General features: G+C 44.9%; 1 protein-coding gene across 1 annotated transcript in view; it reads right to left on the bottom strand.

Annotated features, from left to right (window-relative positions):
- Nucleotides 1–11,478: 11,478 nt before the first annotated feature.
- RAB12 (RAB12, member RAS oncogene family) overlaps nt 11,479–27,308 on the bottom strand; it is a 181,246-nt gene continuing 165,416 nt past the window's right edge. Inside the window, exon 6 of the mRNA XM_069218825.1 lies at nt 11,479–13,130. Within this exon, the coding sequence (XP_069074926.1) occupies nt 13,017–13,130 (114 nt within the window). The 3' untranslated portion in view covers nt 11,479–13,016. The remainder of the gene's footprint in view (nt 13,131–27,308) is intronic.

Genomic DNA, 27,308 nt, shown 5'->3' with positions numbered 1-27,308 from the left:
ATGTATGTACGTAGTGTGTAGTAAAAGAGTATTTATTTACATATTTACAATTTACATGCAACTAAAACGGCTACAGGCTCCCGGGGAGGGCGCATGTGAATCTGCAGCGTATCATGCCTCGAACAGATGTACACTGGGTAAGTGACGTTTTCCGTTCGATGGCATGTGTAGCTGCAGATACACATGCTGTGCATAGACTACAAAGCAGTAATCTCCCCAAAAGCGGTGGTCAGCTTGTAGGAGTTGAAGTTGTCTGAAATAATGTTCTTAATACAGCCTGTCCTACTGTGGCTTGTTGTGTTGCTAACACATCTACACAGTAATGCTTAGTAAATGTATGTGGCGTAGACCAGGCCTTACAAATCTCTGTCATTGGTATATTACCAAGAAAAGCCATTGTGGCGCCTTTCTTTCTAGTGGAGTGTGCCCTTGGTGTAATGGGTAATTCTCTTTTAGCTTTAAGATAACAGGTTTGAATGCATTTAACTATCCGTCTGGCAATGCCCTGTTTGAATATAGGTTTACCTGCATGATGTTTTTGGAAAGCTACGAACAATTGTTTTGTTTTACGAAATTGTTTCATTCTGTCAATGTAATACATTAGCGCTCTTTTTATGTCTAATGTATGCAATGCCCTTTCAGCTACTGAGTCTAGTTGTGGGAAGAAGACTGGGAGTTCCACAGTTTGGTTTAGATGGAACGGTGATATGACTTTCGGTAAAAATTGTGGATTTGTACGGAGAACCACTTTATGTTTATGTATTTGTATAAAGGGTTCTTGAATAGTAAACGCCTGTATTTCACTAACTCTTCGAAGTGATGTGATGGCTATTAGAAAGGCTACTTTCCAAGTCAAAAATTTGATTTGACAAGAATGCATGGGTTCAAATGGTGGGCCCATGAGTCGTGTTTATACAATATTAAGATTCCACGAAGGTACTGGTGGTGTCCTTGGGGGTATTATTCTTTTTAGTCCTTCCATAAAGGCTTTAATACCTGGGATTCTAAAAAGCGATTTTGTATGTTTAATCTGCAGATAAGCAGATATTGCAGTGAAATGGATTTTAATGGAAGAAAAAGCTAGATTTGACTTTTGTAAGTGTAGTAAATAACTTACAATGTTTTGTATGGAGGCTTCTAATGGCATAATTTGATTAGCCTGGCAGTAGAAAACAAATCTTTTCCATTTGTTAGCGTAACAATGTCTTGTTGTGGGTTTTCTTGCTTGTTTAATGACCTCCATACACTCTTTTGAAAGGTTTAAATATCTGAATTCTAAGACTTCAGGAGCCAGATTGCTAGGTTGAGCGATGCTGGATTCGGGTGTCTGATCTGTTGTTTGTGTTGTGTCAACAGATCTGGTCTGTTTGGTAGTTTGATGTGGGGTACTACTGATAAGTCCAACAGTGTGGTGTACCACGGTTGGCGAGCCCACGTTGGTGCTATAAGTATTAGTTTGAGTTTGTTTTGACTCAGTTTGTTGACCAGATAAGGAAGGAGCGGGACAGGGGTAAAAGCGCAAGCAAATATCCCTGACCAGCTGATCCATAGAGCATTGTCCTTGGACTGAGGGTGTGGATACCTGGACGCGAAGTTTTGCCATTTTGCGTTTTCTTTTGTTGCAAATAGATCTATGTTTGGTGTCCCCCAGCGGTAGAAGAGTTCCTGTAGAATTTGGGGATGTATTTCTCATTTGTGAGTTTGCTGTTGATCTCGACTGAGATTGTCGGCTAACTGATTTTGAATGCCTGGTATGTATTGTGCTATGAGGCGAATGTTGTTGTTAATTGCCCAATGCCAAATTTTTTGTGCTAAGAGACACAGCTGTGACGAGTGTGTCCCTCCCTGTTTGTTTAGTTAATACATTGTCATATTGTTTGTCTTGACAAGAATGTTTTTGTGGGCTAGAAGTGGCTGAAATGCTTTTAATGCTAGAAATACTGCTAGCAGTTCCAAGTGATTTATGTGAAGTATTTTTTGATGATTGTCCCATTGACCTTGTATGCTGTGATTGTTGAGGTGTGCTCCCCACCCAATCATGGAAGCGTCTGTTGTGATAATGACCTGAGGCACTGGATCTTGAAAAGTCCGCCCTTTGTTTAAATTTACAGGGTTCCACCATTGAAGCGAGGTGTGTGTTTGGCGGTCTGTCAACACTAGATCTTGGAGTTGACCCAGTGCCTGCGTCCATTGTTTTGCTAGGCACTGCTGCAAGGGCCGCAAGTGTAGTCTTGCGTTTGGGACAAAAGCTATGCATGAGGACATCATGCCTAGTATTTTCATCACAAACCTTACTGTGTATTGTTGGTTTGGTTGCATGCTTGATCTTACATTTTGGAACGACCGAACTCTTTGTGGACTTGGAGTGGCAATTGCTTTTTGTGTGTTGAGTGTTGCTCCCAAGTATTGTTGTATTTGGGATGGTTGTAGATGTGATTTTTGGTAATTTATAGAAAACCCTAGTTTGTGTAGAGTATCTATGACATATTGCATTTAAAATTGAAATTTTTGCTGAGTGTTGGCTTTTATTAGCCAATCGTCCAAATATGGGAATACGTGCATGTGCTGTCTCCTTATATGAGCTGCTACTACGGCTAGGCATTTTGTAAATACTCTGGGGGCTGTTGTTATTCCGAACTGTAGCACTTTGAATTGATAATGTTTGCCTTGTATTACAAACCTGAGATATTTCCTGTGAGATGGATGGATATGTGGAAATATGCATCCTTGAGATCCAGTGTTGTCATGTATTCCCCTTTTTTTAGTAAGGGATCTACGTCCTGCAGTGTTACCATGTGGAAATGATCTGATTTGATGAAGCGAGTCAGTGTTCTGAGATCTAAGATAGGCCTTAATGTTTTGTTCTTTTTTGGAATAAGGAAATGCAGGGAGTAAACGCCTGTTCCCTTCTGGTGATAGGGTACTAGCTCTATGGCTTGTTTTTGTAGCAGTGCTTGGACCTCTATATGTAATAGGTCTAAGTGTTGTGGAGACAATCTGTACGGTTTTGGTAGAACATCTGGAGGGAATGTTGTCAATTCTATGGAATAACCATGTTGGATAATTGCTAGAACCCACGTGTCTGTGGAAATGTGTGTCCAATTGTAGTAGTATTTGGTTAGCCTCCCCCCACTGGTGACAAGTGTTGGGGTAGTGTGACATTGAAGTCACTGTTTGCTAGGGCTTGGTTTGGCGGGCTGGAATTTCCCTCTTCCTCTTGGGAATTGTCCTCTATAGGAACCACAAAACCCCCCTCTTTGGTATTGTGATTGGTAGGTGGGTTTTGTTTGGGAGGTGGATGGTTCAGATGTCTGTTGTCGAAACCCCCCTCTAAATTGTGGTTTCCTAAAAGTGACTCTGTATTGTGGGGAGTAGAGCGCGCCCATGGCTTTGGCCGTATCTGTGTCTTTTTTCATCTTCTCGATCGCGGTATCGACTTCCGGCCCAAACAACTGATGTTGGTTAAATGGCATATTTAGTACCGCCTGTTGTATTTCTGGTTTGAATCCAGAACTTTGCAGCCATGCATGCCTTCGAATCGTTACAGCCGTGTTGACAGTCCGTGCTGCTGTATCTGCAGAGTCTAATGCAGACCGTATTTGATTGTTTGATATGGCCTGTCCCTCCTCAACTACTTGCTGGGCACGTTTTTGGTGTTCGTTTGGCAAATGCTGGATGATGTCTTGCATCTCGTCCCAGTGTGCCCTGTCGTAGCGTGCAAGTAGGGCTTGCGAATTTGCAATTCGCCATTGATTAGCTGCTTGTGATGCCACTCTCTTGCCCGCTGCATCGAACTTTCGACTCTCTTTATCAGATGGTGAGGCATCCCCTGATGATTGTGAGTTCGCCCTTTTTCTTGCAGCTCCCACAACCACTGAGTCCGGAGTGAGCTGTTGCGTTATAAACACTGGGCCTGTCGGGGTGGTTTATATTTCTTTTCAACCCTCGGCGTGATAGCTCTCCCCTTTACAGGCTCTTGGAAGACCTGTTGTGCGTGCTTGAGCATGCCCGGTAGCATTGGCAGGCTTTGATAGGATGCGTGAGTGGATGCCAGAGTGTTGAAAAGGAAGTCATCCTCCACAGAGTGCATTGTTACGTTGTGGAACGTAGCTGCCCTGGCTAGTACTTGCGTATATTCTGTACTGTCCTCTGGAGGTGAAGGCTTGGTTGGATAACACTCTGGGCTGTTATCTGATATAGGTGGATCGTATAGATCCCAGGCATCAGCATCATCTTGGGTCATCCCAGATTGTGTGGGTGACTGCGTTATCGGTGTACCCACTGGCGACAAATGTGGTGAATGCAGTGGGGATGGTTGTGGTGAGACCTGTGGTGGTGGTGACCTGTCTCTAACCACTTTGGCTTTTGGTTGCATTTCTGATTCTTGAAAGGCTAGTTTTCTTTTAGATTTGAGTGGAGGGATGGTCTGTATCTTCAATGTATCCTTCTGGATTTGTAACCTTTGTTGCGTTTGGTCAGGTTCTTCTACATCCAGATCTTGCTCAAATCTGTGCCTTTCTTTGAGCTGCAACGAAAGCCCTTGCTCCTCAGTGTATGATGATCGTTTCGGCTCCGAAGCCGTTTTTTTCGGTACCGAAATTCCTAATGTAATTGTTTTATTCGGTTCCGAGGAGCTTTTTCGAGGCTTGCTTGTCTCGACAACTCGATGCCGATTTTTTTTTTCGGAGTCAGAAGTCTTCGGCAAATCTTTGGCCTTTTTCAGTGCTGATGTAATTTGGTCACCTTCCTTTCTGTGGGTTGAGCCATGGCCTGCTGGCAGTGGCGTCCCCGTGGCCTTGAATTTTTTGGTGTGACCCTGGGTTTGGGACGGGGCAGGCTTACTCACAGTTTGTTGCACCATCGAGGGTCGTTCACCATCGGATTCATCCGAGTCGGTTTCCTGGATGGAAATTCTTTCTTCCTCCTCGATGTCGAGATCTTGTTTCGGCTTCGCCGCCATCTGTAGTCTTCTTGTGCGTCGATCTCTCAAGGTTTTCTTCGATCGAAACGCTCGGCAAGCTTCACAAGTATCCTCTCTGTGTTCGGGCGACAAACACAGGTTACAGACCCGGTGCAGGTCTGTATAAGGATACTTGGCGTGACACTTAAGACAGAAACGGAAGGGGGTCCGGTCCATTAGTCTTGGCTGACGGGTGTGGTCGGGCCGACCAGGCCTCGATGAAGAGCGGAAGCCCCGAAGGGCCGCCGAAGCCGTCATGATGTCGGTGCTGATACACTAAAACTAAACCGGTACCGAACGAGAACAATACCGACAAAGTTTTGATACTTATCTAACTTTCCCGATTCAAAATACGGAGCGAAGAGGAACACGTCCGAACCTGATGGTGGAAAGAAAACAATCTAAGATGGAGTCAACGCCCATGCACAATGGAGCTGAAAGGGAGGAGTCACTCAGTCCCGTGACTCAAAAAGACTTGTAACACTCCGAGCCCAACACTAGATGGCAGGAACAGTGCACAGCATGTGTATCTGCAGCTACACATGCCATCAAACATATATATATATATATATATATATATATATATATATATATATATATATATATATGGAAAATGTCACTTACCCAGTGTACATCTGTTCGTGGCATTAGTCGCTGCAGATTCACATGCTGTGCACATCCCGCCATCTGGTGTTGGGCTCGGAGTGTTACAAGTTGTTTTTCTTCGAAGAAGTCTTTTCGAGTCACGAGACCGAGGGACTCCTCCCATTTCGACTCCATTGCGCATGGGCGTCGACTCCATCTTAGATTGTTTTCCCCGCAGAGGGTGAGGTAGGAGTTATGTATGCTAGTAATAGTGCCCATGCAATGGAGTGAATGCGTATGTACATAATGAAGTTTAAAGTAATATATTTACAAATGTACAAATGTTTAAGATCTACTTCTAAACGGCTACAGGCTCCCGGGGAGGCGGGTGGGCGCATGTGAATCTGCAGCGACTAATGCCACGAACAGATGTACACTGGGTAAGTGACATTTTCCGTTCAATGGCATGTGTAGCTGCAGATACACATGCTGTGCATAGACTAGTAAGCAGTTATCTCCCCAAAAGCGGTGGTTCAGCCTGTAGGAGTTGAAGTAGTTTGAAATAATGTTCTTAGTACAGCTTGACCTACTGTTGCTTGTTGAGCAGTTAACACATCTACACAGTAGTGTTTGGTAAATGTATGAGGCGTAGACCATGTTGCTGCTTTACATATTTCGTTCATTGGAATATTTCCTAGAAAGGCCATGGTAGCACCTTTCTTTCTGGTTGAGTGTGCCTTTGTCGTAATAGGCAGTTCTCTTTTAGCTTTAAGATAGCAGGTTTGAATGCACTTAACTATCCATCTAGCAATGCCTTGTTTTGAAATTGGATTTCCTGTATGAGGTTTTTGAAAGGCAATAAATAGTTGTTTTGTCTTTCGAATTAGTTTTGTTCTGTCAATGTAGTACATTAGTGCTCTTTTGATGTCTAATATATGTAGTGCTCTTTCAGCTACAGAATCTGGCTGTGGGAAGAACACTGGTAATTCTACCGTTTGATTCAAGTGGAACGGTGAGATTACTTTTGGTAAAAATTTAGGATTTGTTAGTAGAACATCTTTATTTTTGTGTATTTGAATAAATGGTTCTTGAATGGTAAACGCTTGAATTTCACTCACTCTTCTTAGAGATGTGATGGCAATTAAAAATGCAACTTTCCACGTTAAGTATTGCATTCACAAGAGTGCATGGGCTCAAAAGGTGGACCCATGATTCGTGTTAAGACAATGTTGAGGTTCCATGAAGGAACTGGTGGCGTTCTTGGTGGTATAATTCTCTTTAGGCCTTCCATAAACACTTTTATGACTGGTATCCTAAATAATGAAGTTGAGTGCGTAATTTGCAGGTAAGATGAAATTCCAGTAAGATGTATTTATATGGAAGAGAAAGCTAGTTTTGCTTTTTGCAAATGTAGTAAGTATCCTACTATATGTTTTGTAGATGCGTGTAAGGGTTGAATTTGATTATTATGGCAGTAATAAACAAATCTTTTCCACTTATTTGCATAGCAGTGTCTAGTGGTAGGCTTTCTAGCCTGTTTTATGACCTCCATACATTCTTGTGTGAGGTCTAAGTGTCTGAATTCTAGGATTTCAGGAGCCAAATTGCTAGATTCAGCGATGCTGGATTTGGATGCCTGATCTGTTGTTTGTGTTGTGTTAACAGATCTGGTCTGTTTGGTAGTTTGACATGAGGTACTACTGACAGGTCTAGTAGTGTTGTGTACCAAGGTTGCCTTGCCCATGTTGGTGCTATTAGTATGAGTTTGAGTTTGTTTTGACTCAACTTGTTTACTAGATATGGAAGGAGTGGGAGAGGGGGGAAAAGCGTACGCAAATATCCCTGACCAGTTCATCCATAGCGCATTGCCCTGAGACTGATGTTGTGGGTACCTGGATGCGAAGTTTTGGCATTTTGAGTTTTCCTTTGTTGCAAATAGATCTATTTGTGGTGTTCCCCAAATTTGGAAGTAAGTGTTCAGTATTTGGGGGTGAATCTCCCATTCGTGGATCTGTTGGTGATCCCGTGAGAGATTGTCTGCTAACTGATTCTGAATTCCTGGAATAAATTGTGCTATTAGGCGAACGTGGTTGTGAATCGCCCAATGCCATATTTTCTGTGTTAGGAGACACAACTGTGTTGAGTGTGTCCCTCCTTGTTTGTTTAGGTAATACATTGTTGTTATGTTGTCTGTTTTGACAAGAATGTATTTGTGGGTTATCATGGGTTGAGATGCTTTCAGCGCTAGAAATACCGCTAACAGTTCTAGGTGATTTATGTGAAACTGTTTTTGCTGTATGTCCCATTGTCCTTGGATGCTGTGTTGATTGAGGTGTGCTCCCCACCCTGTCATGGAAGCATCTGTTGTTATCACGTATTGTGGCACTGGGTCTTGGAAAGGCCGCCCTTGGTTTAAATTTATACTGTTCCACCATTGAAGCGAGATGTATGTTTGGCAGTCTATCAACACCAGATCTAGAAGCTGACCCTGTGCTTGTGACCATTGTGATGCTAGGCACTGTTGTAAGGGCTTCATGTGTAACCTTGCATTTGGGACAATGGCTATGCATGAGGACATCATGCCTAGTAGTTTCATTATCATTTTGACTTGTACTCTTTGTTTTGGATACAAGGCCTGTATTACATTGTGAAATGTTTGTACTCTTTGTGGACTTGGAGTAGCAATCCCTTTTGCTGTGTTGATTGTTGCTCCTAAGTATTGCTGTGTTTGACACGGCTGCAGGTGTGACTTTGCGTAGTTGATTGAGAAACCTAGTTTGTGTAGGATTTCTATGACATATTTTGTGTGTTTTGAACACCGTTTTAGCGTATTGGTTTTGATTAACCAATCGTCTAGGCATGGGAACACATGTATTTGCTGCCTTCTGATATGTGCAGCTACTACTGCTAGGCATTTTGTAAAAACTCTTGGCGCAGATGTTATTCCGAATGGCAACACTTTGAATTGGTAATGTATCCCTTGGAATACAAACCTTAGGTACTTTCTGTGTGAAGGATGTATTGGTATATGGAAATATGCATCCTTTAGGTCTAGTGTTGTCATGTAGTCTTGTTGTTTGAGCAGTGGGATTACGTCTTGTAGAGTAACCATGTGAAAGTGGTCTGATTTGATGTAGGTATTTAATGTTCTGAGATCTAGTATAGGTCTCAGGCTCTTGTCTTTTTTGGGTATCAGGAAGTACAGTGAGTAAACTCCTGTGTTTAATTGTTCTTTTGGTACTAATTCTATTGCTTCTTTCTGTAGCAATGCCTGAACTTCTAGTCCTAGAAGATCTATATGTTGTTTTGACATATTGTGTGTTTTCGGTGGGACGTTTGGAGGGAATTTGAGAAATTCTATGCAATAACCATGCTGGATAATTGCTAAGACCCAAGTGTCTGTTGTTATTTCCTCCCAATGTGTGTAAAACTTGGTTAGTCTCCCCCCCCACAGGTGTTATGTGTTGGGGATTTGTGACCTTGAAGTCACTGTTTGTTTTGAGGAGTTTTGGGACTTTGGAACTTTCCTCTGTTTCTTTGAAACTGTCCTCCTCTATATTGTCCCCGAAAACCTCCCCGCTGATACTGGCTCTGGTAAGTGGGCTTTTTTTGTGAGGTTGTGGCTTCTGTGGTCTGCCCTCGAAACCCCCTCGAAATTGTGTCTTTCGAAATGTGCCTCTGCTCTGCGGGGAGTAGAGTGCGCCAATGGCTTTGGCCGTGTCAGTGTCTTTTTTAAGTTTTTATATTGCAGTGTCCCCCTGCGGCCCAAACAACTGCTGTCCGTTGAATGGCATATTCAGCACAGCTTGCTGTATCTCTGGTTTAAATCCTGATGTACGCAGCCATGCATGCCTCCTTATTGTTACTGCTGTGTTGACAGTTCTAGCAGCTGTGTCTGCAGCATCCATTGCTGATCGAATTTGATTATTGGAGATATTTTGTCCCTCTTCTACCACTTGCTGCGCTCTTTTTTGGAACTCCTTTGGTAAATGTTCAATAAGGTGTTGCATCTCGTCCCAATGGGCCCTATCATATTTGGCTAGCAAAGCTTGCGAATTTGTAATACGCCACTGGTTTGCTGCCTGTGCCGCTACCCTTTTGCCTGCTGCGTCGAATTTTCTACTCTCTTTATCTGGAGGTGGCGCGTCTCCTGAAGTATGAGAGTTGGCTCTTTTGCGCGCTGCTCCAACTACAACAGAGTCTGGTGATAGCTGTTGTGTGATGTACACTGGGTCTGTTGGTGGCGGTTTATATTTTTTTTATCTACTCTTGGAGTAATGGCTCTCCCTTTGACAGGCTCCTCAAACACTTGTTTGGAGTGTTTTAGCATTCCGGGCAACATCGGCAGACTTTGATATTGACTGTGCGTAGACGACAGTGTATTAAAAAGGAAGTCGTCTTCAATGGGTTCTGAGTGAAGGCTGACATTGTGAAATGCTGCTGCTCTTGATACCACTTGAACGTAGCCTGTACTATCCTCTGGTGGCGAGGGTCTCGCTGGATAGCATTGAGGACTATTATCTGACACTGGTGCGTCGTAAAGGTCCCATGCGTCAGGGTCATCTTGACTCATCCCCGTATGAGTTGGGGATTGCATCATTGGTGGAGTGGCTACCGGTGATGGTTGTGGAGAGTGATGTGGGGATGGTGGTGGTGTCACTTGTTTAGCCACTTTTGCTTGTGGCTGTTTGTTCTTGTCGGCAAGTTTTCATTTAATTCTGATTGGAGGAAGAGTGCTGATCTTCCCTGTATCTTTTTGAATAAAGAGCCGCCTTTGCGTGTGATCTGGATCTATTGTCTCTAATTCTTGTTCAAATCTGTGTGTCTTCATTTGTGAGGACAGTCCTTGTTCCTCTGAATAGGAACTCATTTTTGGTTCGGAGGCCGGATGTTTCGGTACCGAAACCTTTTCGGCTGTTTTTTTCGGCTCCGACGAAATCATTTTTGCTTTCGGCGTAGTGCCCTCTCGGTGCCGACCCATTTCGGTGCCGCTGTCTCGATGCCGAATCTTTTCGGAGCCACTCTCTCGGGCCCGAGATTGCTGCGTGCCTGTATCTCAACCGGAGTCGGATGACTTCGACACCAGCTCGCCCTTTTTCGGTGCCGATGGACGGTCACCTATTTTTCGGGTTAAGCCATGGCCTGTTGGCGGTGGCGTCCCCTGGGCTTTAGCAGTCTTTTTGTGAGTTCTTTGCTTCGACGTCTTACTCACGGTTTTCTGCGTTTCTTCGGGATCGATCTCCTCCGAGTCCGAATCCTGGATGGAGAATGTTTCTTTCTCCTCCTCGAAACGCCCTTGTCCTGTCGGCGCCGACGCCATTTGCAGTCTTCTTGCTCTTCGGTCCCTGAGTGTCTTCCTGGACCGAAACGCTCGACAGGCCTCACAAGTATCCTCCTTGTGTTCTGGTGACAAACACAAGTTACAGACCAGGTGTTGATCTGTATATGGATACTTGTTATGGCATTTTGGACAGAAGCGGAATAGGGTCCGTTCCATCAGCCTTGAAGAGACACGTGGCCGGGCCGACCAGGCCCCGACGGGGATCGAAAAAACCCCAAAGGGCCACCGGAGCTCTTCTTAATTCGGTGTCGATCTGTTGTAACTAACCCGATACCGAACGCAAACAATACCGATGATTTTTCCGAGATTCTAACTAACTTTCCGACCCGAAACACAGAGCGAAAAGGAACACGTCCGAACCCGATGGCGGAAAAAAAACAATCTAAGATGGAGTCGACGCCCATGCGCAATGGAGTCGAAATGGGAGGAGTCCCTCGGTCTAGTGACTCGAAAAGACTTCTTCGAAGAAAAACAACTTGTAACACTCCGAGCCCAACACCAGATGGCGGGATGTGCACAGCATGTGTATCTGCAGCTACACATGCCATCGAACATGTATATATACTCTCGAACACAAGTATTGGAAACTAAATTTTCAGTCATAAATACAAAATTTTATTGGCACTTCATTAGTTTATAAAGACCACAACGTTGTTCAATACCACAACTTTCATGACACACAAAGTTAGCCAAATGCAGAATTGCTACAAATTCACCAGGGCTAAACCAAACGGTGCATTTAATAAAAGATATAACAAATATATAGTACACAAACTCACTAGCTGACTCAAAGTAACATTATGTCTTACATAATTTTTTGCCAGAAATAAATGCATTATTTTCCTATTTCAAAAATGATTTACAGGCAAAAACAGGGATTCCTTGTTACAGGAACATTGTGTTACATTGTGTTTGCTATCTGCTATTCCTTTAAACAGGATTAGTTAAGGGGAGGGTGAACAGCATACTCCTTCATTTGGGGCCTTTGAAACCCATTTCCCATTTTTCTTTCAAACCCCTGCTGACTTTTCTAATGGTTTATGTATTTCTGGAAGCGCTGAATATGACCTGGCAGCCTGGTGTCTCAACCATTGATCTGTGGAAGAATAACACCTGCGCAAAGGAAAATTACTTTAAAATATAATATTAATAAATACGTAGGTTGTTAAAGAAAAGAGCAATAATGATCTATTATAGAAGAACCAGGTTAAATAAAGCATGTGATGCTGTGACTAAAAAGAAAACTGGTCTTGCTAGTCCTTCACTTTGTTGCTGCTTATTTTGTGTCCAAGGAAACGGCCACTTGCGATTCTCCAGTTTCCAAATCCAATATTGTTTTTTGTATTGAATGGTGGGTGACAGGCGATCACGTCAAATGCACATTGTTGCATTTATTTCCAATCCAGCAGCAAAAACAGCGGAGACTCTTGGAGACAAAGCAAAAGCAGTCACACAAGTACACCATGTTAAGAGATTGGAAGACAGAAAAAACTTCCAAGTAATAAAGAAGATGCCTCCGGCAAGGAAGAAAAAAAACTTATTTGCAATTTTAGATAGAAAAAAAAAACATACTATTGCTCAGAAAAGTTCCTTTTACTAAAGACCATTTTTCCAAATTAATTGGCAAACGAGCTAAGCAAAGCACCCTACATATATCAATTTTAATACAATACCCTGCTATTTTTGTTGTTACCGAGGAAAACCTCCAGTCCTGAGGAATGAACCCATTACTCACCTCAAGGTACTTTTGTCCAGGGTACATTGTGAAGTCCATGATACCTTGTTAATCAAGGGCAGATACATTCATCAACACGCAGAAAAACGTGAGAACAGAATGACATGATTATCTGCCACCAGGCACCAAAGGATGTTGACAAATTGCAATACAAGCAGTTGTTTTTTTTCCTTTCAGACCAAGAGTTCTGCGTATCCCCGATACCTTCATAATGTCTGAATTACAGTTTTACTGTACCAATGGAGGATGCACAGGATTGCATATTTACAAGTTAGTGTCCAACTCTGATTTGGAAAACAAAGTGCAAAATGAAAAATGCCAATGCGATTGTATTGCAGAATAGCGTAGAGATGTTTCCTCTCCCTTCGGTTGTAACAGTGGAATACAGGAGAAAGTCAACAGCAGCGGACATGAGGTCTAGGGGGTGGAAGGTCCGGGGGGATGTCAGGCTCTGGTTGTAGAGACAGGATGCTGTTCGATAATTCACTTCTCATTAAATCCAAAGGCATCTAGAGGGAGTACAATATTAGCGTTATTTGCCGTTATTTATTTTTAGATGGTAACAAAACAAATGAAATAATATATTGCCATTTGTGACACACATGCTCTTAAAATGTTAAAGAACGAGAATGAACTACCGGTTGACAGACAACACAGCAGAGCAGGTAACAGCAAACTGTGTGCCCACATCCCTCAAGCCTATTTCGGATGATGAAAAGGTATAGCGCAAGGTCTTTGGAGAGAACATTGGTGGAACTTGTCTTTCTCTTGACGCTATGCCACCTATCCTTGTCCTTTAAGTAGGCTAGCTTGGACACACTGAAACAGTCATTGTTAATTAATCTGCGGGGCTATATGTAATGCACTCATCCTGGTGACTTGCTATCATGAGAGTTCTTTTAGAAACCTATTTTGGATGGCAGTTGCGCTATGACATGCCCCTTTAAGGTTGATTGTTTAGTGCGATTCCCCTTCCAATTTAGGAGTTACAAAAACAAAGAAAATAAGATGGCAATGAGAGATAAACAGAAAGGAAACATTAATTTATCTGTAATCCTAGTTCTCCTTCAGAGGATCTCCATGGAAATGATGAGCACTAAAATGTAAAAAAAAAAAAGAAAAAAAAAACACACACAATCTCAGAGCACTCAACATTTAAAAAGAACAAAAAGAGAAAAAACACAAGACTTCTTGAAATAAGGCCAATGTTTAACATCTGAACAATAAGAAGGTTGTATGTAGGCTATACTAGCCAACATTAATTGGTATTATTAAAGCAAGACTCCAGTTATAATTCAATATTATCACTTGTTTAGTAAAAGTGACAGGAAACACTTACAAACCTTTTTTTTTAAAATAAATAAATAAGCGAAAGGAAGGCTTACGATGCTAAAAATACTGCAGCCTTCAGAGGCTGGGAAAACTGACACTGCTGTACTTTAACAAAGCAAACAACATCAGTATATAATTGTGTGCTGCCAATAGCAGTGGCTCCATTTATTTTATACAAAGTTTTAAAACCCTGCCTAAAATCAAACAGTGTATCTATTCTTGCACCAGAGAGGAGGGAGATTTGTTTATGATTTTAAAGCGATGTTCCCTATACAAGAGCTAGGATTACAGATAGGTAACTATCTCTTCGCCTTCGGAGGATCTCCAATGATAAGTTAAGGACTGACTTTCATAGTAAACACATCCATAGATAAATGGCGGTGGAAGAAAAGAGGCAAAGAAAAACCTACTTCTCCATCCAAAAAGTATTCTCGTGAAGGCTGACCTACTTGTGTGTCAGTTTCAGAGACTGAGTCAAGACAGAGTAATCTTGGGAAAGCATGGACTGACATCCAAGTAACTGTTTTGCAGATGTCTGCGCTCGGGATTTCAACAAAGCAGTAGTACCAGCTTTACCTCTTATGGAATTAACCAGCGTGTCTGGTAATCCCTTGTTTTTTTTTCTCTATCTTCTCATCAGAGAATAGATCGTCTAAAGGTGGATAAACAGCCCATAACTTACAAACGGTTTGATCTTACCAATACCCTTTGTTTTTTCTAGGTAAAATTTCAGTACTCTCCAATGTGCAGTGTATGCAGTGATCTTTCTGCAAAAAGGATGGATACTGTAAGAATGTTGGAATGAAACAAATGGCTAACCTGGAAGTCTGAAACCACGGTGGATCACATTCTTATGGAACACGTTCATGGGCGCATAGGGCTTGGATCTCACTAACTTCATGTGCACTTCTACACTACCAGGAAAGTACCTTTCCATCGGATGTCTCGGAGGAGCTTTGTGGATCCGGTTGAAAGGTAGGCTCGGTTTCAAAACGATTACATTGAGCGGTCAGTGAGGGAAGTGTCTCCTAACCATGGGAAATGAGTTTAATCCCCACTAGGAAGTTCTTAATTACAGTGATTCTGAAAAAGAGATTTGGGAAGGACATTTTCTATAGGTCATAATGTCAGCATGAAGTACATTTGTGGAGGAAAACTGCAACTTTGACTTGGCCAAGCCAGATAGTACTGCTTGTTTCCGATACATGGTTGGATTGATGTATCCCCAAACACACCAGATGCAAAGTCTCTTCTTTAAAAGAAAGGAAGCTCTGATGGATGAAGCCTTGGATTCTCTTCGCATATTCATAAAATCTTGATCCTGTGAGAGGTTCTAAAGACCATATTGTATGAGTTCAGGACCAAAATATTTCGAGTTCAGTGATGGCTGGTTGGATTCGGAATTTAGGAAGATGAATCCGTCTGCTCAGCAGCTCCTATACACTTGCTCTGACCGGTGAATTAGGTCCTTCAACCACCATGTGTGCATTTCCAGACCAATGAGCACTGCTCTGGAAGGAAATCAGAAGAAATACATAGAAAAACTTACTGAAAAGTCTATCACAAGGCCACACCTCTTAGTCCCTGGCTGGTCTCACCTTTAGGAAATTCGAGGCATTTCTTGCTTTTGGCATGAACACAGAGGTGTGCAAGAAACTACTTTTGAAGAAGATGTTGTTTAACACTGTCATTTAGGATTCCCTTGTAATTTTCCTAAGAGATCATGCTGAGTGAGCCCACTTCTTCCCTCTTCATGCATGGAAGGTGTACTGTGATGATTATAAGGTCTCTTTGAGCAACTTTCAAATTTCCTGGACCCCTGGAGAGTGAAACCTTCAATTGGTGCCTCCAGCATTTATCAAACAGTACATTGTTTTTGTACTACCTGTATACACATGGAGACAGTTTATCCCGAGATCGCAAGGAGTTGTATAATTCTGATATGGTAGGGCATCGCTTTCAGAGACTACATGTCCTAAATCTGCAGGTGATTTGAATGCACACCCCATCCCAAGAGATTTATCCGTCACTATATTCTAGGTGGGACCATCCTAGTTATTATGAACAAATAGAATGCTTGAGAGCAATCACAATGTGAATGACTCGAACAATGTTGGAATGAAGTCAACCATATCCTCACGCTTGCCTGACCAATTGGGACCAATGGCCTTCAAGACATTGTTGGAGCTAATTTGTGGAGACCAGTATTTTGTAACACAAGAATGTATGATACTTTCAACCTTAGTAGAGAGGAAAATTGTCTGGCTGTAGTTTTTTTTTAACCTTCTGAACACTGGGATAATTCAGACAGACAGAATATAGTCTCTCATCCAAAGGACACACTTTTGCCTTTTGGTTATCGAAAACCACCCTGATAGTGGGTGGAACTGAACTGGAATTAGGCATGCTTTGATACATTTTTTTTAGAACCTCAGGTGAAGGAATATGTCAATTGTAATCAATGTAAAAAGATGATAGGCTTGCTAAGGAGTAGGAGCTTATATAGACCAACTGTTGATATGGCTCAACTAAAACTTCCACTCCTATTAAACATGCCACGACTACTGAAAGCACTTTGAATTTTTCTTAGAATATACTTAGACCATATGGAAGGACCTCTCACTGACAATGGTCACTGCACATCAAGACCATCAGAACATCTTATGTTGCATTGCAACTTTAATGTGAAAATGGATTTGCTGAATGTATACAACACACACATTCAGTCCCGGCAATGGAGAAGATTCACTTCGACCCTCCATGGATGCCTCAATTTCCTCTTCCTCTAAAAATTCCATCTCTTCAATCAATCAATCAAAGAAATTTGTAGAGCGCGCTACTCACCCGTGAGGGTCTCAAGGCGCTGGGGGGGGGGGGGGGGAGGAGGGGGGGGAGTGGAACAGCCAAGTCTTGAGGTTCCTTCTGAAGACTAGTAGGTCTTTGGTTTTGCGAAGGTCGGTGGGGAGGGAGTTCCAGGTTTTGGGGGCGAGGTAGGAGAAAGATCTGCCTCCTGTGGTGGTGTGCAGGATGCGGGGGACTGTGGCTAGGTCGGATGATCGGAGGTTGCATGTGGGAGTGTGGAAGTTTACTCTTTCATTGAGGTAGGTTGGGCCGGTGTTGTGGAGGGATTTGTGTGCGTGGATGAGGAGCTTGACAGTGATTCTCTTGTCTATGGGGAGCCAGTGTAGGGATTTGAGGTGTGGTGAGATTTGTTTGTGTCGGGGGAGGCCGAGGACGAGCCACGCGGCTGTGTTCTGGATTCTTTGGAGTTTGCGTTTGAGTGTGGTGCCGGCGTAGAGGGCGTTGCCGTAGTCCAGTCTGCTGCTGATGAGTGCGTGGGTGACTGTCTTTCTGGTCTCTGGGGGGATCCATTTGAAGGATTTTTTAAGGGTGCGGAGTGTGTGGAAGCAGGAGGTTAGAGCATTGATTTGCTGTGTCATGGAGAGGGTGGGGTCGAGGATGATGCCGAGGTTGCGTACGTGGGTTGCGGGGGTGGGTGCGGGGCCTAGGGCGGTGGGCCACCAGGAGGCGTCCCATGTGGTTTTGTTGGGGCCGAAGATGATGACTTTGGTTTTGTTGGAGTTGAGCTTGAGATGGTTAGTGGTCATCCAGTTGGTGGTGTCTAGGAGAGCGGCGTGTAGGTTGGTTTTGGCGGTGGTGGGGTTGCAGGTGAGGGAGAGGATGAGTTGGGTGTCATCTGCATATGAGAGGATGGTGATTCCGTGTGCTCGGAGAATGTTGGCTAGGGGGGTCATGTAGATGTTGAAGAGTGTGGGGCTGAGAGAGGACCCTTGGGGGACTCCGCAGGTGATCTTGGTAGTGTTGGAGTGGAGGAAGGGCGGGAGGCGGACTCTCTGGGTTCGGTCAGTGACGAAGGAGGAGAGCCAGTCTAAGGCTTTATGGCGGATTCCTATGTTGTGGAGGCGTGTGCGGAGTGTGTGGTGGCAGATGGTGTCAAAAGCTGCGGAGAGGTCTAGGAGGATGAGTGCGACGGTCTCGCCTTTGTCGACTTTGGTCCTGATGTGCATGCGATGAGGGCGGTTTCTGTGCTGTGGTTCTTGCGGAACCCAGATTGTGAGGGGTCGAGGGTGTTGGTTGCTTCGAGGAAGTGGGATAGGCGAGTGTTGACTAATTTCTCTGCAACCTTGGTGGGGAACGGGAGGAGGGAGATGGAGCGGTAGTTGGAGAGGATCTCCGGGTCGGCTTGTGTTTTTTTTAGGAGAGCAGTAATTTCTGCGTGCTTCCAGGGGTCTGGGTAGGTGGCTGAGTCAAAAGAGGAGTTGATTATGTTGATTATGTTGTAGAGTATGGGGGCGATGGTAGGGCTAGCTTTGTTGTAGATGCGGTGTGGACAGGGGTCGGAGGGGGAACCGGAGTGGATGGCGTTCTTGTTTTTTTCTGTTTTTTCGTGTGTGTGGTAGGGGTCCATGTGGATAGTGTGGTGGGGTCTTGGGCGGGGGGGGGTTGAGTTGGGTGGGAAAGGGGTATGTGTGGTGGGTGGGTGTGATGTGAAGCTGTTGTGGATGTCCAGGATTTTGTGGAGAAAGTGGTTGGAAAGGGCGTCACATTGGGGCTGTGTGTGTGTGGGGTCTATGTTGCTGGCTTTGGGTTTGGCAAGTTTGTTGATGATGGTGAAGAGTTCTTTGCTGTTTTGGGAGCTGTTGTCAAGGCGTCTTGTAGTGAACTCTTTTAGCGGTGCGTATGAGTTGGTGATGGGTGCGAATGTTGGTTTTGATTGTGGAGAAGTTGGTTGAGGAGGGTTCTGTTCTCCATATTTTCTCAGCTTGGCGGCATTTGGGCTTGGAGTCTTGGAGTTCAGGGGTGAACCATGGGGCGTTCTTGATGTTGCGGGTGGTGATGTGTCTTCTGAGGGGTGCTAGTGTGTCTGCGCAGGTAGTGATCCATTTGGAGAGGTTGTGTGCTGCTGCGTTGGGGTCGTTTGTGTGGTGGGGGGGGGTTATGGGCCAGTTGGTGGTTTAGACGTTCTGTGGGGATCTTGTCCCACATGCGGTAGGGTGTGGTGTGTTGATGGTAGTGTGTGAGGGGTTTGGTGAAGGAGAAGTAGACGCACCGGTGGTCTGTCCAGGGGAGTTCGGTGGTGTGGGTGTAGGCTATGTGTTGGCTTGAGGTGAAGATTGCGTCCAGCGTGTGTCCTGCTGAGTGGGTGGGTGCGGTGACCAGTTGTTTGAGTCCGAGGCTGTTGAGGTTGTCTATGAGGGAGGTAGTGTTGTGGTCTTGTGGGTTTTCTAAGTGAAAGTTGAAATCACCGAGGACGATGTAGTCTGTGGAGGTGAGGGCGTACAGGCTGATTCTGTCTGCGATGGTGTCGCTGAAGGCGGGGCGTGGTCCGGGTGGTCTGTAGACTAGTGTACCTCTGAGGGTGGAGTTGTTGTTGATGTGGACGAGGAAGTGCATGTGTTCAGTGTTGTCGATAGTGTTTTGGGAGCTGGTGGTGACTTTGATGGTGTCTCTGTGTAGGATGGCGATGCCTCCGCCTGGCTTGTTTAGGCGGTCTTTGCGTTGGAGTTTGTATCCCTTGGGGATGGCTATGGCTATGTCGGGTTCTGAGGAGAGGTTGGTCCAGGTTTCCGTGAGGAAGGCGATGTCAGGTGAGTGTGTAGTGATTAGGTCCCAGAGTTCTATGGCATGTTTGTGAAGGGAGCAGATGTTGAGTAGCAGGCAGTTCAGGTGGTTGTGGTGGGTGGCATTGGTGTGGTGCGTGAGGGTGTTGTTGCGGGGTGTGTTCTGGTTGTGGGCTGGTGTGCTGCGGGGTTGGTTGGTGGGGGCAGGGTGGGTGAGTTTTGTGTTGGGGGTGTTGTGTTTGTTGAGGGTGGGGTCGCTGTGGTTGGTATGTGGTGTGAGGGATGACGAGCAGGAGAAGTGGCAGGTGTAGCAGGTGAAGGGGCCATGAGTGTGTGTGGGGCTAGATGTGGTGCATGTGGGGTGGGGGCCTGGGTTGAGGGAGTGGAGGCTGAGGGGGGAGTAGGTGTGTCTGGGAGGGCCAGGGGTTCTGGCACTGGGCGCGGTCCAGGCGCGGACGGGCTTGCCTTTGGCGCACCTTTGGCACGCCAGCGGCGTGCCCACTGCACACGTCCGCTGCGCGGCCACGCCGCGCTGCCATAAGAGGAGGGGAGGGTGGGAGTGGCAGCTGGGAGGCGGGAGGGCCTGTCCTATGAGAGGGCTGGTGGGTGGGGCTGCAGGGGACACAGCGGCGGGGTTTGTGAGAGCGAAGAAAGATGAGAGAAGAACGGAGAGTGAAGAACGGTGAGAGAAAGGAGGGGGGAGGCGGGAGGGGCCGCAGCGGCGGGGTTTGGGAGAGCGAAGAAAGGTAAGAGAAGAACGGAGAGTGAAGAAAGGTGAGAAAAGAACGGAGAGTGAAGAACGGTGAGAGAAAGGAGGGGGGAGGTGGGAGGGGCCGCAGGGGACGCAGCGGCGGGGTTTGGGAGTGAGAGAGGACGGGAGAAGGAGGTGGCGTGGAGGGCAAGGCGGGGAGCGACCTACCTGCAAGCAGGGTCGATGGTTGCTCCTAGCTAGGTTGCCGCGGCTGCCATAAGAGGAGGGGAGGGTGGGAGTGGCAGCTGGGAGGCGGGAGGGCCTGTCCTATGAGATGGCTGGGGGGTGGGGCCGCAGGGGACGCAGCGGCGGAGTTTGGGTGAGAGAAGAACGGAGAGTGAAGAACAGTGAGAGAAAGGAGGGGGGAGGCGGGAGGGGCCACAGGGGCCGCAGCGGCGGTGTTTGGGAGAGCGAAGAAAGGTGGGAGAAGAACAGAGAGTGAAGAACGGTGAGAGAAAGGAGGGGGGAGGTGGGAGGGACCGCAGGGGCGGGGTTTGGGAGAGCAAAGAAAGGTGAGAGAAGAACGGAGAGTGAAGAAAGGTGAGAGAAGAACGGAGAGTGAAGGACGGTGAGAGAAAGGAGGGGGGAGGCGGGAGGGGCCGCAGGGGACACAGCGGCGGGGTTTGGGAGAGCGAAGAAAGGTGAGAGAAGAACGGAGAGTGAAGAACGGTGAGAGAAAGGAGGGGGGAGGCGGGAGGGGCCGCAGGGGACGCGGTGGTGGGGTTTCGGAGAGCGAAGAAAGGTGAGAGAAGAACGGAGAGTGAAGAACGGTGAGAGAAAGGAGGGGTGAGGGGCCGTAGGGGACGCAGCGGCGGGGTTTGGGAGTGAGAGAGGACGGGAGAAGGAGGTGGCGCGGAGGGCAAGGCGAGGAGCGACCTACCTTCTATAGATAAAACCTCTCTTCTTTATCTTACAAGTTCTGTCATACTGGACACGTCTGTCCTTTTTCCAATGTGTAAAAAGGATTGTATCTTTATAAACTAGAGCCTTTGGCTTAAAAAGCAAACAAGAATAATAATCTAGTGGCTTATGGTCTCCTGAGAAGCAAAACGTACAGAACAGGCGTTAGTCTTTGCCGGCTAACTTCTGGCTGCAGTTTGAACAGAACTTAAATAGACTCATAATTGAAAATGGCAATGAAGAGTAAGAATCGGAGACACCAACTTCCTGGAAGTGCATTCTTCAAACACATTGAAGAGCTCTTGAAAAAGCATAATTCTGTATCCCATGTTGATTGTCAGATCAATATATCGTGTCTCAAGGTCATCCATGATGTTTTCATTCACCATTCTCTTTTTCTCAAGATCTTTTCCAACCTATCCAAATCCAGAGCGGAAAAAACAAATCTAAATCAGAGGTCTCTGCACTGGGGCACTTTTGGCTCATGGTTGACATCACAGTGAGCCATATTTACTCCACCTAAGACAATGAAGAGAAAAATGATGCATACCACCAAACGGTAAAATAATGCACTAACTGAAATTGGAAAACATGCAAGGTATCAAATCAAAAACCTAATCACCTTTGCTTGAAATCTCCTCAAATGAAGATATCATCCTTCTGGCAGGCATCACCAAAGGAACTCAGATATGGACCGCCAACACCACCTCAAGTTTATCCCACTAAAACTGAATTTCTATGGATCTCTGTGCCTCAAAGATGTCTCTCAGTACAATTTTAATGAAATTCACTCAACATCCATGATTGAAATCCTCACATCATTGAATGTCTTAAGTCTCTAGACTTAAGAACAAAAAAGTAAATGTTCAAGCACAAACTCCCTAACAAAACGTGGTCAGTTAGCTACCTGAGGAATGAAATAACATATGCCTGAAAACTACTTCAAAATTAGTTTTACAACCTCAAGGGCTGTAAAATTTAGATTACAGAAAATCATTATTTGTTGCAGTTACAAAGGTATACCTGGTCCGTCTGGAAGTTGCTCTTCATACTGCAGATAGATTTGTTTTATATATTCACATACCATCCCATCACTTTAAAGCAGAAGACGGGATGAGCCGAGCTCCATGTAAGCGTTATTCAATGACGTTAGTTGTTTCCTAGGCTGCCTGCACCCTCAGAGGCAGAGCCCATTAGAAGATCGGCATGTCTAATGTGCAGAGCCTTAAAATGGGACCTATTTAGATTAAAAAAGAATCCAGTTTACAGAACAGGGAGGTGAGAGGGCTTGAGGAATCTGCTGTTAGATACAGCAACCACCATAAAGATTGTTAGTGAAGACACACAATTTATTCTTCTGATAGATGCTTGTAACTATAGATTCCTCACCTTGTGAAAAGATAGAAAGCAGTACCTCACAGGGTCGTGGGTGTGTGGACTGGCTCAGAACAAAATGTCCTGTTGGCAAAGTGGAAAAACTGCACTCTGAACAGAGCTGACAAGACAGTAGTTCTTCGTAAATGCATGAACAGATGCCCACATAGACACCTGACAAATGTCCAGGACAGGCACTCTGCATGCCAACGCAGTACTAGTAGCCTTGGCGGTGGTGGAATGAGTCTGTACACCTTCTGGGGATGCTTCTTAGCCAATGCACAGCACATCTTGATACAGAGAACAATCCATCTAGTGATGCCTGGTTTTTGCATTGCCTTGCCCATCTTTGCTCAGGAGAACCCAACAAAGAGCTAATCGCCCACCTGATAATATTTGGTGCAATCTGTAGAAAACATTAGTACCCTTTTAGGGTCCAAACAATGAAGTCTCTCAGTCTGGAAAGCAATAGCCTGTCCGACATGAAAAGTAACAAACACATTTGGCAGAAGTGAAGCTCTGGTCCTGAACGGCAACTTATAAGGGAAGAACGTTGCATAATGCGAGTAAACGAAAAGAGCCTGCAACTTGGTCACATGCCTAGACAAACTTATGGCGATGAGGAGGACCATTTTCAAAGCCAAGAGTCCCAGTGGATAACTGAGCAGCGACTCAAAAAGGGGTGCATATCAAATAAGTGAGTGCTAAACTCAAGTTCCACTGTGGCATCATCAAGGGTTTTAAAAATCTAATCCCAACAGATGATTAAAATAAAAATGGCTTATGTGGCAACTGCAAACAACATATATAAACAACCAACAAATATCCTATAATATTGTCAAAAGCAGATTCTGGTTGGGACAGAGGCAATATGAAAATCACAGCTTCAAGTAAATTTGCTTGCAGGGCAGGGAGGGTGGAGGTGCGGTCAGTCTCGTGGGTGCAACACCAAGCCACAAATTTGTCAAAATGACTGACTGGCATACAATGATTTTGAAGATGTAGCAACATGAAGGCACACATGAGTCCCGATCTCCACACTAGACGGAATGTGTCTCAGAGAGAACCTTCCTGAATATTCCAAAGCGCAAAAGTGCTGACATTGCACATTCTCAGTGATGGCGAAAAGATTGAGACAGGGTTCTCCCTACGGAAAATGCCCTGCACCACCTAAAGGTGCAACTGCCATTCATGGTCCGCTAGGTGTTGGCAGCCAAGTTTATCCACTCTGGCATTTAGAGATCCCAACAGGCATTCCAGTATGTCTCAGAGATATAGAGCCTCCTGATACAGGACCCAAGATCCCACACTACCCTGCTTGTTGCAGAATTCACCACTACAGATCTTTTGGAGCCTCCTACAAAATCTGAATACAATCTGACACACTCCCCTAGTGTTGGGCCCACAGGGGACTTGAGGTTCCACTGCACAGTCTGCATATAATATCTGGCATGTTTCATCAGCAGGATGCAGGAGGACAACAATCACACCAGCCTCAGAGTCATCTGCACTGAGATCCAGTACAGAGGCTGCAACATTGGAAACTGTCTGAATGTCCTGGACTCTCAACTCCAGGACAATGGCACAAAACCATACCCTATCTAGAGAGGCTCAGATGAACACAAGCACCAGCGAAGGAGTCTGATATGACTTTCGCATGTTGACAGTGAACTTCAATGATATAAGGAGGTTCACCATCATCTGGAGGTGGTTGACGACTGCTTGGGGAGATCACTCAACAGGCAGGTGTCTAGGTAGTGAAAGACTGATAACTCTGAACTCCGACATCACTTTTGTCACTGGAGAGACTAAAAGGGGGCAATGCAAACGGAAAGATATCGTGGCCAACTGAAAATCGCAGGTAGCTGCCCTGAGCCTGAAAGATTGATATATGAAAATAAGCATCCGACAGGTGCAACAACACCATCCAGTCTCCAGTTTCTGGGGCACACAGGACTTGTGCTAGCATGAACATCTTGAATTTGTCCTTCCTCACAAATGTATTGAGAGGTCAGAGATCTAAAATAGGATGAAAGCCCCCATCTTTCTTTGGCACCAGAAAGTAGCGAGAATAACCCACCCGCTCCTACTTTCAATGCCAACCCTACCTATGGCCCCATTGGCTGAAAGGGAGGACAACTGTCCACTGCCAGCTGTCCCGAAGGTGGTGAAAGTTGTGGGAGGGTGAAAATAAATGGAAGGGCTTAACCCTGATTGGAGGGTTCAACTTCTCTGATAGCTTGCCACCCCTGGAGAAAGACAACGATTTACATTTTTGCAACTGCAGTTATGCAGTATTGAGATCTTTCATAGATTCACATGTTTGAATCATTCCCTAACGTTGAAGTGGGAGTCCCATGGTATTATAGTAAAGCAGTATGGAAAAACTATAATAGGCTACAATGGCAGTAGGCCATCAGTTTAATGTCCTTTTTAAAAAGGAACAAACTTGAACTATGACCAATCAGGTACTAGTACCCTCTAAAACACTCCCAAGAGAGGCTGATTCCCTCAGATGTTCAAGCACAAATAGAAATAACATCCTTAATAATAAGGGTAACCTCTCAGGAGAGAATGGTAGGTTGCATGTGTAAGTAACTCATTTTCTTATCCAGTATTGGATCTTTCATTGACTCGCATGCTTGGATCAAAAAAACAAGCAGTATTGTCAGGAACTTAAGTACCTTTAGAGGATGGTGGGTAAAAGAAATACACTTTTATAGTAGTCCACAAAAATACATATGTATATGAATCTAGATATGTATTTGAAGTCGTAAGCATTCATATCTGAAATGTTAGATAAATAAACGTTAGTAGAACAAGGAAGCAGCATTATACAGTTGACTGAAAAGCAGTTGAATTTATTGTGAATAAACACCTCTATTTAAATAGGGTAACCTTATTGGGACAGATGGTGTAATACAGCTTGACCCACAGCTCAGACACTGTGTTGTGTTGACTCTTGGCAGCAGTGCTGCATGAAAGAGTGGGTGCTCTTCCATGCAGCAGTTCGGCATATTTTCTCCAATGGAATGCCTGCAAATAGAGCAGCTGACATGAATACTGCTCTTGTGGAATGTGCTTCAGCTTTCCTTGTCAGGGGTTTGTCTGCATTGGACTGGCAAAACTGAATTGTTGCTCAGATCCACTGTGCTATTGTTGCTTTCATCACTGCAGTCCGTTGACTCCCTGGACTGTAAGACACTAGCAATTGATCCAATCCATTTTGTGAATGTTTTTAGTAAGGTGGAAGTAGAACTCGACACACTGTTTGATGTCTAAGGTATGGAGAGCCCTTTTAGCCAGTGTGGTAGGACAATTAAAAAACGTCTGAAATAGGACAGGTTCATTGGGGTGAAATTGGGAAGGAACCTTTGGAATGAACTTTGGATTTGTTCTAAAAAGTACAAAATTGGCTGTGAAGGGTAGGAAAGGTTCCAGCGCCATCAAGGCCTATCTTCACTGACTCTTCTAGTGGATGTGAGGGCGATTAAGTATAGCAAACTTCCACATAAGGCACTTCAGCTCAGTCTTGTGAATTGGTTCAAAATGGGATTTAATCAATTGCGAGATGACCACGTTAAGATGCCATTCCGTGAGAGGAACTTGCACCGGTGGGAAAGCTCTGAACAGCCCTTTTATGAATTGTTTAATGAGTTTTGTGGAGCAGAGAGATGCAGTCTATGTAGAATGTCTGCACCTTGAAACTGCAGCAAGGTGAACCTTAATTGAAGTATGAACAAGGCCTGACTTAGTTAGTCAAAGTAGATAAGGTATAATCTTTCAGGAGAGGCTTCAAATGGGTGCAAGTTATTCTGTTGGCACCAGAAACAGAATCTTTTCCACTTTAGCCTGTAAGTTTTGTTTGAACTCTCTGGCCTTGCTTTGGATAATATAGCTCTCATCCTTGAGTGATGTTCACGTTTAGAAACTCATAGAACTAAAGAGCCATACATGCAAATGGAGAGAGACTGGCTCCGGCTGTAAAACGTGGCCCTGGTTCATGGTCAGAAGCGTCTGCTTCTTTGGAAGGTATATGGGATAGGTCACAGACAGGAGAATGAATTCTGTAAACTAGTGTTGTCTGGGGCAATCAGGATGAATTGACAGTGCTCTGTTTTCATTTTGCTGAGAACCTAGCAAAGTAAAGGGAAGGGGGAAAAGCGTATGCATAAATTCCAGACCATCAAATCGATAGGGCATTCCCCGACGACCCTGAGAGTGGGTATAGACTGGCGTAGAACTGGCGTTTGGTGTTCTTGTCTGTCGCAAAGAGATCCAATGCTGGCTTGCCCCAGAGTGAGGAAATCTTGTTCAATTCTAGTTGATCAGGTTCCCACTTACTGCAACTGTCCCTGGTTCTGCTAAGAATGTCTGCTAAGGTGTGTTTCACCACCGATACGTGTTCGGCCTGTAGAGGTATATTGTGAACCGATTCCAAAGAGTTTGGGCTTCTTGAGAAACAGAGATATCGGTTCCTCCCTGCTTGTTGACATAATACATGATGGTCATGTTGCCTGTACAGACCAGCACAGAGGAGCCTTCTATTCACGACAGAAAAGCTTGTAGCGGGATAAATATTGCTTTCAATTCTAGGCGATGAATGTGCATTAGTTTCTGATATTTGGACCATGTCCCTTGGATCTGAAAGTCCTGTAAATGGTCACCCCAGCCCTCCAAGGAAGCATCGGTCATGATGGCGAAGTCTGGAACTAGAGTCAGGAACGTAAGGCCTAGAGAGAGATGAT

The sequence above is a fragment of the Pleurodeles waltl genome, chromosome 2_1 (genome assembly GCF_031143425.1).
Source record: "Pleurodeles waltl isolate 20211129_DDA chromosome 2_1, aPleWal1.hap1.20221129, whole genome shotgun sequence".
NCBI lineage: Eukaryota > Metazoa > Chordata > Amphibia > Caudata > Salamandridae > Pleurodeles > Pleurodeles waltl.
Note: the sequence above shows the minus strand (reverse complement) of the source record. Positions and strands in the feature narration are given on the sequence as shown.